The 12234-nt window shown below is 43.9% G+C and overlaps 1 protein-coding gene and 1 non-coding gene across 2 annotated transcripts in view; one reads left to right on the top strand and one right to left on the bottom strand.

Annotated features, from left to right (window-relative positions):
• Window positions 1-1651: 1651 nt before the first annotated feature.
• Window positions 1652-1723, top strand: Trnag-ucc. The gene has a single exon. It is a non-coding gene; the product is annotated as a tRNA-Gly (tRNA).
• A 2152-nt stretch (window positions 1724-3875) lies between these two features.
• The window catches only part of Slc39a9 (solute carrier family 39 member 9), a 52174-nt gene continuing 43815 nt past the window's right edge, over window positions 3876-12234 (bottom strand). Inside the window, exons 5-7 of the mRNA XM_005343275.3 lie at window positions 10713-10798; window positions 9378-9512; window positions 3876-7774 (exon numbers count right to left, since the gene is read on the bottom strand). Of these exons, the coding sequence (XP_005343332.1) occupies window positions 7544-7774; window positions 9378-9512; window positions 10713-10798 (452 nt within the window). The 3' untranslated portion in view covers window positions 3876-7543. The remainder of the gene's footprint in view (window positions 7775-9377; window positions 9513-10712; window positions 10799-12234) is intronic.

Here is a 12234-nt window from a genome sequence, read left to right as displayed (position 1 = left end):
ACACACACACACACACACACACACACACACACACACACACACACACAATTTAGCTTCTAAGAAGATGGGTATTTTATTTGGGTCTTGGTAGATATGTTGAGTTTGGCTAGTAAAGCCGTAAACCATTTATTGTTATAATCTTACATGTTCCTAAAACATCCCCGAGGGAGATCCAGGGAGTTGGTCCCTCATTAGAACTGAATACAAAATTCAGCAGGCCAGATAGGCACCAGTGTTAGTTCCAGCTTCACTCAATAAAAAGGTTGAAGGCAAGTTACTTTGAAACCCTCTAGAACTCGCATATCAAAAGGGGGCCCTATCACATGGTTTGGTGGTGCATATCTGAAGTCCCAGCAATTTGGGAGGCTGAAGCAGGTGAATCATGATGAATTCAGGGCCAGCCTGGGCTACACAGTGAGACCCAGCCTTAAGTGGGGAGAAGGCCTTCCACTACTCAGCACCATATTAGCTTGGGATGTTGGTGCAAGTCCCCCAAGGTTGATTTCTGATTCTCAAAGTACTGAGTAAATCTGTCTATGACCAACATTCAGGATAATCCCCTAAACATACCCAATCTTGTAGGACAAGGGCTGGAACAGAAGAGAATTTAAAAAGGCATGCTTCTTCTGCCCCTACCTTTTATCCTGAGCCCAGATCCAGCTAAACCACAGCCAGGAGAGATGGCTTAGTGGTCAAGAACACTTGCTGCTCTTTCAGAGGACCTGGGTTTGATTCCCAGCACTGACATGATTCACAAACATCCCTAACTTTGGTTTTAGTGGATCCAAACCCTCTTTGGTCGTCTGAGGTTACCAGACAAGCACATTGTGCACATATAAGCATGCAGACAAAATGCTCACGCACATAAAATAGTATACACACACACACGCACGCACACACGCACGCACACATTTTGATGAGAATGGTAGTGGTCTATGCACAGAAGGATGGTGCGCAGGGTCACTCTTAGGACATGCCTTTTTTTATAGCCCAGGAGCAGAGAGAACAGGAACATTGGGGAAAGACCAGAGGCAGGGTGAGTCTGCCAGGGTGAAGCAGAACTCTGCCCAGAGTGTGGAACAAGGGAGCCTTTAGTCCCTGGTCAGTAATTCAGGGAGACAGGAATGCAGGCATGGGAAGGGGAACATCTCCCAATCACTAGAATGAAGAGACCCAGAACTCCCCAGCTACTCCATCCATGTATCACCCATACGGCAACCAGGCAGGACCGCGCCTGGCAGGGGACACTGATAGGACCCACTTATCTCTAGAATTTTATATTTCTCTGAACCCTCTCTCCCCTTGGCAGGGTCTCATGTAGTCAAGGCTGGCCTCAAACTCCAGATCTTCCTAAGAAATAACACAAAGTAAGGACTGCTAGCTACTTGGCTAGCCAGAAGTGAGGGCAGGGTACAATGCTAACTCCCTAACTTCAGATTCCACTTCTCTAAGAGGTGGCAGGGACCACAAGTAGTGTGTCCTCTTTGCTGGTTTTTATCTTTTTAAATTTTTATTATTTATTTAATTTTTAAAAGCTGGCTTTATTTGTTAAAACAAACAAAATATCACTGTAGGCAATTGTTAGAAGAACCAAGTTATGGAATCAGCTTAGCCACTTATCAACAGATAAATGGTTAAAGAAAATGTGGCGGCGTTGGTGGTATAGTGGTGAGCATAGCTGCCTTCCAAGCAGTTGACCCTGGTTTGATTCCCGGCCAATGCACAAGACACACCTTTTGGGTGCTGGAGAGATGGCTCAGAGGTTAAGAGCACTGACTGCTCTTCCAGAGGTCCTGAGTTCAATTCCCAGCAAGCACATGGTGGCTCATAGTCACCTGTAATAAGATCTGGTGCCCTCTTCAGGCCAGCAAGCATACAGATAGACAGAACACTGTATACATAATAAATAAATAAATCTTTTTTTAAAAAAAAGAAAGAAAATGTGTATGCATATGTAATAGGAGGAACGGCCTGGCTATCTTACACCCAAAATAATCACACAGAAACTGTATTCATTTAAACATTGCCTGGCCCATTAGCTCTAACTTCTTATTGGCTCATTCTTATATCTTAATTTAATCCATTTTTATTAATCTGTGACTGTGGCTTACCAGCAAGATTCTAACCAGCGTCTATCTCAGGCAGGAGATCCATGGCATCTGCCACTCTGCCCTTCTTCCCAGCATTCAGTTCTGTCTACTCCACCTACCTAAATTCTGTCCTATCAACTAGGCCAAGGCAGTTTCTTTATTCATTTTCCAATGAAAGCAACACAGAAACAGAAGGAACTCCTACACCATGTACACATGGTGGAATATTATCTGGTCCTAAGGAACAAAATTACGACCTTTGCAGGGAAACAGGTGGAACTGGAGATCACTGTGCTATGTGCAATAAGCCACACAACAAATACTACATCTTATCTCAGCTCTGATCTCAATTTAAAAGAGATCACCCACCTCAATCCCAGACTCTGCCTTTATTCCCCAAAGGAGGCAGACTTCTGAATCCAAGGCTGACCTGGTCTACACAGTGAGTTTCAGATCCGACTACATAGTGAGACCCTATCAAAAGAAGGCAGACGGTTTGGGAAGGTGCCAGCAGAAAAGGGAGAGGAGGGAAAACAGAGGGCAATAAAGGGATTAATATGATTAAAGTGCATCATATTATCTGTAGGCAGATGTCATAATGAAATTCATATTTTGTACAATTATATATATATGATAATATTATAAATGATATATTAAATATATGATTTATTGAGCTGGGGGGGGTCTCGTGCAAACCAGGCTGGCCTTGAACTATGCAGTGAAGAATGACCCTGAACTTCTGACCCTCCTGCCTCTACCTGAGTGCTAGAATTACAGACACCAGCCACCATCCCTGCTGCATACAGTATTGGAAACTGAACATGCAGGGTCTCTTGCATACTAGACAAGCATTCTACCAACTGAGCTACATCCCAGAGCCTGTCGTTTTTGTTGTTTGGTTGGCTTTGCTGAGACAGGGTCTCACTCCTTAGCCAATCTTGAATTCATGGCAGCCTAACTGCTTCTGCCTCTACAGTGCTAAGTCAACAGGCATGGGCATGCCATTAATAAATACAATAAACATGTTACTAATAAATACAATTAAAAAAAACAACTCCATGTGCCAGTGAGATCGCTCAGTGGGTAAAGGTGCTTGTGGCTTGTCAAGCAAGCCTGGCAGTCCAAGTCCGAACCAACCTAGAGGAGGAAACTCATGAAAGTTGTTCTCTGCCCTCCAGACTGAGGCATGCCTGCGCCTGACCGCCCCCATGCCTAATTCAAATGTCAGCAATTCCATTTAAGTATCTTTCTCCAGACACAACTGATCAGAGCATTTATATGCTCACATAACACCCTTAACCTTTGGAAGGGGCAGATAATGATCCACTTGCCTGCTTCTCTTTTGGAAAATCTACTCTTATAAATTAATATCTGCTAATGAGCAGCAAGGGAGGAGATGATTACCACTGGGTTTGCCTTTTGGAGCAGTGGCATTCAGGGTTCCTCATTTCCCCTCTCTTTCCTCCTCTGTCTAAAGGGTACCCTTCTTCTGTCCTTTACAACCTACCATTACCTAAAAATATTCATATTTTTGTTTCTATGGGGGTGGGGCACACATACCACAGTACACATGTGGAGATCATAGGTCACTCATAGGAGTTGGCTCTCTCCTTCCACCATGTGGGTCTCAGGATTGAACTCAGGGCACTGGGCTTGGCAGTAGGTGTCTTTACCAGCTGAGCCATCCTGACTACCCACCTGTTTGATTGTTCAAATCTGCATCAGGCCTGGTTGCCAAACACAAATATTGCCATTGTATAAATAAAGAACCATTCACATAAGATGTGCACTAATAAAAATTTAATATCATAAAACAAATCAAAAAACAGCAATTTTGAAACCATTCACAATTAAAGTGGAAAGAGACAAAATTATAAGGCAGCCATCCATGGAATGAATTTATGTGTACAAAGGATCCAGAAAAGGGAACATCTAAAATCACTGTTCAGGCCACCAGATCAGGAGAACTGTGATGTCACCACACCCTCAGACTCCCGGCCTACAGGAAGACATCACCAGACAAAGAGCGAACAAAGCCAGTCTGATCAGCAGCTGTGCTGGACTGAGCACATCTAAAGTACCACTATGTGGTCTGCCAGTCCTGTCCCTGCAGCCACACACCTGCGGGGCTCCCAAGCTGAATTGCAATGTCTCGAGCACAAAAAGGTTGTCATTGTACAGTATCTCCACCAGTGCTCTTCAGGGGCGAGGCCCATTTGTACTGCGCAGAAACCTGCTGCTGCAAGCCTCTCTTGTAGAACGGCTGCCGAGGGTGTGGCCCTGGGCTGCAACTGTCTGGGTCTCTGGTTTGTACTGTTGGCATACAGTTCCCATGATCACAACTTCACTACCATGAGTTTCAGGGCTTAACACACTCTGTCGCTGGTGTGTCCCTCCTAGTTCTAACCCTTGAAAAAGAGAACCAGTCAGGGACAGACTGTTGTTTTTTTTTTTTTTTTTAAAAATCTTTTTCCCCTTTCTACAAGAAATGGCACCTTTTCTTTTCTCTAATAATCCAAAAACCCCAGAGCAGGCCGACCTGGCTGTCTTTAATTGAGAAATTTGAAGACTAGGTACTGTTCCAACTGCTGGTGTTCCAGGCCAGAATGTCTGCTTGTAAGACACACGCTGGCAACAGCACAGACAGAAAAGCAGAATCAAACAGGAACACCGCTGCTCTGCTGACGTGGAGACTGACGACACCGGGGACCCAGTGAGGGGAGTGGATCAATGTTTTCAACTTATAGTTGCCTTTTAGCAGCATGCCTGGAATCTGAAGTACATCCATGTCTCCCAGAGAAAGGGGCTCCAATTGTAATTAAGACTGCTTTGGTTATGAGGAAGGATGGCCCATGCTTTTTATGTAGTACTTCTTTGGTAGCCCATAACTCCACTGGTAATCACGGCAGCAGCCGAAGCATCACCAATGTGTTCAAATGCGTTATCGCATTAAGGCATCCACACCTCTGGAGGGAGCTTTGAGGAGGAGGAAAATGACAGAAACACGTTGGAAAGTGAACATCAAGGTGGCCTCTCTGAGGTCACTGCCTGCCCGTGAGCAACCTCTCCCTCCCTAGACAGAGGCTCTTACCCTACGGCATGGTTCCTGCTGCCTAAAATGCATTGGAGCCCTATTAAGGTTCTATGGCTATTTGAGCCTGCTGTCCAGGGAAGGGATGAGTGGTTCCCAGGCAGCAGCTCAGGGCCTGCGAAGGGCCCCAGCTTTGGAAGGCTCATTACCACTGAGGTGGGGGTGGGGGGGTAAATTTAGCAGTTTGATGGTTCAGTCCTTGCCAGTGTCCAAGGCCCAACCCAGCAAGATATTCTAGCCAAGCTTAGAAGCAAGATGGCAAGGCACTGCTGAGTGAAAGAGGCTCTGGCCAGCGCAACAATCCCTGACTACTGCATGTAGTAAGATGACAGAGGTTACTTCGACTCAAACCAAACCAGACACAGAAATTGGCTATTTACTTGACACAGTAAAGTTTCTAGAAAGAATCACGATAACTGTACTTTGGAAGGACTTGATGAGCCCAGACCTTTCCCAAGTTAGCTGTTTGTGCCTCATCAGGAGTCACCCAGCTCCCACACTGCATGCCTTCTGTCACCTCACGTGGGCTGCAATGGCTACCAGCCTCCAAACAAAACCGCACTTCTGCTAACTTTCTTCACTGTGGCCAGCAGAGGGCTTGGGAGTTTAATTCCACAGCTTCTGCCCCAGTGACAGTTTAGGAGAGAAAAGGGGAACCACAGGCATGCTGGCAGTGTCCTAAAATTACAAATGACTGGAGCCACTGCGCTGAAGAAACTAGTCTTGGCTCTCTCTTTATGTAAAGTGTTTTGACATGATACAGAAAATATAAATTAATACAGTATTATACACTTATCTGACAAAACAGGGTTTAGGCAGATTTTGGCAAACATGGAAAAAATCACCTTTGTTTGTTGAATACTTTCTCTGTCTCCACTGCTTAAATTATCAAAGTATTAGTGATATGTCAACTCACACATGAGGAGGTGACATTTTTAAGGGCTTGAAAAAGTGGTATTTGCCACCAAGGTAACTCATTTGAAGGAAATGAAGAATAGGGACAGTGCTGGCTTCTTTATCATCGTGGTTCAGAAGTGGTTGTCCTGATGAAAAGTCATTTCACACCAGTCCTGACATCAGCAGGAGCAGTGAGCAGCACACAGGTAGCGGGCAGGAAAGAGCACAGCACGGGGAGAGCTGACACTGACATGATTACAGGAACTTGAGGCCAGCAGCGGACACTCCCTTCTGACGCTCCTGCTGCTCCTGCACAGGAGCTGAGCACAGGACAACGACTCAGCCAGAGGGACTGCCGGCTGCTAAAAGAAATAACAGCAGTTCTCAGCCTGTGGGTTTGTGACCCCCACAGGGGTTGCATATCAGATATCTACATTACAATTCACAGCAGTAGCAAAATTACAGTTATGAAGTAGCAATGAAAATAATTTTATGGTTGGGGTCACCACAACATGGGGAACTGCATTAAAGGGTCATAGTATTAGGAAGGTTGAGAAGCACTGACTTAGCAGAAAAGGACAACATACTTTGTAATAGTGTTACTTTATAAAAGGCTACTACAAAGATGTCAGTTACTAGCCAAATTCCTGGAAAATTTAACATCCCTTAATTCACTGTGATCAGGTTGTTGTTGAAGGAAAGCTGTACCTGAACAGATCCTGGCTCCTCGGGAAGAGTGTGCTGCAGACAGGCACCCTGCAAAGGCTACTTCAGGAAAATGCTGTAAGATACCGGACCCTCTTCAAAAGCCAGCCCCACCTTCACTGCCCTACTGGCAGGGCAGGCTCTGTTTAGGGAGGCACGTGCAAAGGAGATGCTCAAGACTCTAGACATCTGTCGCTGGACATCTCTCTCAGGTACAAGTCAGCTTGTGTCTTCTGCCCTTATTTTCCTTACTCTAACCTCAAATTAATTGCCATCACCTTTAGCATCAAGAGGGTGAGTGTTGCCACCTTCTCTCAAGGTGTGTGGCACAGATGCTAAAGCACCAGTCAGAGACGGTGAAACCCATGTTAAAAACCAACGGAGAAAGTGGTAGAGCCTCTACACTAAGGGGAAAAACTTTAGCTTAATTACAGAACACTGTATTGTCATAATTACTATTTCATTGTATGAAGTTCTCCACTTTTCTTTAAAACTAAATTCCATCTTCCCTGAGAATAGGGTTAAGAGAAACATCAAAACTCAATATGTCAAAGTCCCTTTAAAAGACAACACAAAGTCTCTGTCTGATTATAATGTTCCTGCTAAGCGCTGTTCCACTTCTCCACGATTGACTCTCGTCTCCCTCGGACTCTAGGAACACAGGTGGAGATGGGCAAGGACACTGAGGAGGTGAGGAGCGTCCACGCTTGCTCTTCTTCCTGGATGGCCATGGCCGTGGACTGAGGCTGGAACCTGAACGTTAATGCTGGTGCCCTATTGATAGGGTGAGTGGGATGAGGCACCCCAGAACCAGGGCGGCCACCTCGAGGCGGCTGAGGCCTTTCCCTCCAGTGGAGTCAGCTTTGTGGCTGTGCCCCATTCCACCCACTTCAGGGAGGACGTGAACGGTGGCAACATAAAGAAATGTCCCGGCAGAGAACAGCATGGCCACTCCAGTGGCATTGACCTCTGAAAGGGCTTCTTTGCTGCTCTGTGAATTAGAAGAGAGAACGAGGAAATAAGTCACATCAAAGTTGGAGACAGGAAGATGTCCCAACTAAATCTGAGTATTTATTTATGCTTGGTGCTGCTTGGTACATGGAGGCATCTTGAGATAGAAAATTCAAGGGGAGGTCTCAAATAAAAGACTGAGAACACCAGTGACAACATGCAATCACAGATTTAAAATTTATTTAAAATTCATAATTTTCATTATACAGATACTATGATTTGAGAAAATAATAAAAGAATCTACAATAAAAAAATCAAGCTAATTAATATCTATGCTTGTGTTTTTGCAGGAAGAACATTTAAAATTTACTCTTACCATTGTGAAATGAAAGCTATATCAATAACAGCTGCTTTTCAAAGCCACTTTCAAGTGCTGGTTAGGAGGTTTCACTTATGTCTGAGATGAATCTCAGAATTTTAGTCATAATTCATTAGTTCTAACATTTAATAAGTATCCTCTATGTACCAGGCCAGGTGCTTGAGACAGACTAATCAAGATGCAACAGAGGCAGGGGATCTCTGGGTTTGAGGCAAACCTTGTCTACATTAAGAATTCTAGGACAGTTAGGGCTACACAGAGAGACACTGTCTCAAAAACAAAACACAACAGAAGTACGCAATAGCTGCCATCACAACATTTAAAATGTATCCCATTCATTTGTAGCAGGCTTTCTAGAACCAGCAGTCCCCAAATCATGACATGGAGACTTATTATTAATTATCTTATGCTTGTCCCACTAGCTCTTACAACTTAAATTTAACCTGTTTCTCATCATCTACATTTTGCTTTGGGGCTTTTTACTTTTCCTTCAATCCGTATGTCCTGCTCCTGCTGCTTCTGTGGCTGGCTGGCTGGCCTGGGGCATCTCCCTCTTTTCTCCCTTGTTCTCTCTTCTCCCCCAATCTAGATTCCTCCTCCTACTTAATCTCTTTGCTTACCAGCCCTGCCTATCCCTCTGCTGTCTAGCTATTGGCCATTCAGTTTTTTATTAGATAAATCAGGTTCCTTAGGCAAGCTAGGTAAAACAAATGCAACACATCTTTACATAGCTAAACAAATGCAGAATAAATAAATGTAACATCTTTGCCTAGTTAAAGTACTACTCCACAACATTCAGTAATCTGGGTTTGTTGTTTTTGATTATTTAAGACAAGGTCTCATAATATAACCTGGCTAGGCTTGAACTCTCCTGCCTCAGTCTCCCAAGTGCTGGGATTACAGACATGTGCTACCATACCTGTGATCATTTGCTAATCTTTATACAGCCAGCCACAGTCTTTTCTATTAAAAAGAGTAAATCTGTGCACCCAGGCCATTGGTTAAAACTTCACACCTTGTCCTAGACACAGCATGTACTGCCATGCTTCCTGTGGAAGGTTCTGAAGCACAGCAGTCAGTGAAGAGATACTTATATTTGAGAAGAAATTATCAGGGCTGCATCATGTTTCAGTAAGTTTATGGTTTTGTGTTGGGTCACAGTCATAGCTCTCAGTCCCATTAGTTCACGTGCTACAGACTTTACATCTATATCTATGTGGGGAACTAGGTACATGACCGTACAGTAAGGGATGCTCACACTTACCTTACTTAATCCTAAGTATGTCAGCATGGACATGGCTGGTGCTGCCAATGCAAATACCAGCAAGTGCTTTCTAATTCGATTCCGCTCCAGGCCAGCATGGATCAGGAAGGAAACCAGCCCAAATGCTGCTGGAGCCTGGAAATGACAAAGTAGCCCTTATTATCACTTGACAAATAGGGCTTGCTTCCATCTCAAGAAACACATGTGGTGTCATCTGAATATGAACGCTCATTACAGAAACCTAGGCATCCCACCAAGAGCAAGCTTGCCTTTTAGGAATCAGTGTTCTCACAAGATAAGCCTGTGTGTGTCCATATATATGCATCTTGTAGAACTGTACAGAAAATTGTTTGGAATTTTTAAATTCTTATTTCTTATTAATGTGTGTGAATGTAGCCACCTGTGCACCAGAGTGTGCGTGATGACCAGAGGACAACTTGGGGAACTGGGCTTGTCAGACTTGCTCAGCAAGCACTTTTACCCACTGAGCCATCTCTTCAGCTATGTGAAAAAAATTCTATGAAAAAGAGAAATTGAGAGCCAGGTGGTAGTGGTACACGCCTTTAACCTAGCACTCGGGAGACAGAGACAGGCAGATCTTTGTGAGTTCAAGGACAGCCTGATCTACAAGAGCTAGCCAGGGCTGTTACACAGAAAAAACAGAGAAATCCTGTCTTGAAAAACCAAAAAAAGAAAGGAAGAAAAAAAGAGGGCTTGAGAGATGGCTGGTGGTTAAGAACACTGGCTGCCCTTTCAAAGTTCCTGAGTCCCAGCAACCACATGGTGGCTCACAATCAATAATGGGATCCTGTTTCCTCTTCTGACATGCAGAGGTATATGCAGACAAAGCACTCATATACATAAAATACATAATAAAATAAATATTTTTAAAAATGGAAATCAGTAAGAATTTATCCCTTTGTGTATATAATACAAAAAATAAAGCCCTTCAAATAAGATTTTAAAAAAATAATAGTAAAAAAAATTAGCTATGAGCAGACATATTTAATTCTGTTAAATAGATAGCAATTAAGAAACAAACAAAAAAAAAGGCTATCAAGATGCCTCAATGGGTCAAAGTGTTTGATATGAAGGCCTTGAGACCTGAGTTCAAACCCCAGGACCCGGTCAAAGGTAAAAGGAGAAAACAAACTTCACGCTAATGGTCATGCATGTGTATGACCATGTACACACACACAAAAATAAATACATTTTAAAAGCTAAAAAAAACCCAAAAACCAAAACAAAACAAATAAAACCCCATATATTAGAAATACTTCTAGGACCAAGACAAATTTTAATTACAAATATGTTCAATACCCAATCTTGGCTTACCTTGTGTAGCATTATTGCCACAAACACAATTAACTGAACGCTAGTCTGTGAAGTAGAAGCTGCTGCTCCCAGAGCTACACCATCAGCTAAAATTGGAGACAAGGAAACAGAAGATGCTATGAAGGACACAAGTGCAGGGCTGGGTGCATGGGCTTCAAAGCCAGGCAGAGTTGGACTTGGGTTTAGGGAAGTTACTCAACCTCTCTGAACTTCATCTTTAAGATGGGGCAAAACAGCCGGGCGGTGGTGGCGCATGCCTGTAATCCCAGCACTCGGGAGGCAGAGGCAGGCGGATCTCTGTGAGTTCGAGGCCAGCCTGGTCTACCAAGGGAGTTCCAGGACAGGCTCCAAAGCTACAGAGAAACCCTGTCTCGAAAAACCAAAAAAAAAAAAAAAAAGATGGGGCAAAACATGCATTTTTAGGGCCTCGTGAGGGTGAAAAATGAAAGAACATACGCAAAGAGCTTAGCATCTGGCCCTCAGTAGTCCATATGTTAGCTGTTTTTATTGTTAAAAAGAAAGTATGAAACACAGACAACTACTGATGAGTCAAACTGTAATGATAGTAGTACTAAAGAATCTCAGAGGAAGCATCTTTCTGTCTTCAAGGCTTGAGGCCTCAACACAGATGATTCACGTGGGATGGGACTGCCTTAGTTTGGGTTGCTATCTCTGTGATGAAACACCATAACCAAAGCAATTTGCAGAGGAAAGGGTTTATTCAGCTTACACTTCCACATCACTGTTCATCAACGTTAGTCAGCTCTGGAGCTCCAGCAGTGCTGGAACCTGGAGGCAGGAGCGGATTCAGAGGTCATGGAGGGGTGCTGCTTACTGGCTTGCTCCCCAAGGCTTTCTTAGCCTGCTTTCCAGGACCAACAGCCAAAGGATGTGGTGGATGGCACCACCACAATGGGCTGGCCCCTTCTCATCAATCACCAATTAAGAAAATGCCCTACAGCTTGATCTTACTGAGGCGTTTTCTCAATAAAGGCTCCTTCCTTTCAGATGACTCCAGTTGTGTCAAGCAGACATAAAATTGGCCAGCACAGGGACTTTGGCTGAATGGGTGTGTGGAAACACAGTTTAGGAATGGAGTTGTATGAGGAGAATTCCGAGTGCTTTGAGAATACTGCCAAGAAAACAGGACAAAAGTCTTGTGACCTCAATTGGTTCCAAACACAAAATTGTTCTTGGAATGTAAAGTTTTTGCGCTCTTCCCAAGTGTGGTAGATAGGAGTGAGTTCAGATTGCTCATTGTTGCTTGCTGTTGCTTCTCAAACGTTTATTCTTTATTATGTCTCTAAAAACATGCTTTTGTCATGTGCGGCTTATCCTTACAATTGTATACTGATGGAGGTGGGTCTTGTATCTTATCTGTTGCTTTCATTGGTTAACTAATAAAGAAAACTGCTTGGCCTGATAGGACAGAAAATTAGGTAGGCAGAGTAGACAGAACAGAATGCTGGGAGAAAGAAGCCGAGTCAGGCAGTTGCCATGACTCTCCCACCCGACACAGTCG

This window comes from Microtus ochrogaster, chromosome 1 (assembly GCF_000317375.1).
Source record: "Microtus ochrogaster isolate Prairie Vole_2 chromosome 1, MicOch1.0, whole genome shotgun sequence".
NCBI lineage: Eukaryota > Metazoa > Chordata > Mammalia > Rodentia > Cricetidae > Microtus > Microtus ochrogaster.
The sequence above is the reverse complement of the archived record's forward strand: the minus strand, read 5'-3'. Positions and strand labels throughout refer to the sequence as shown.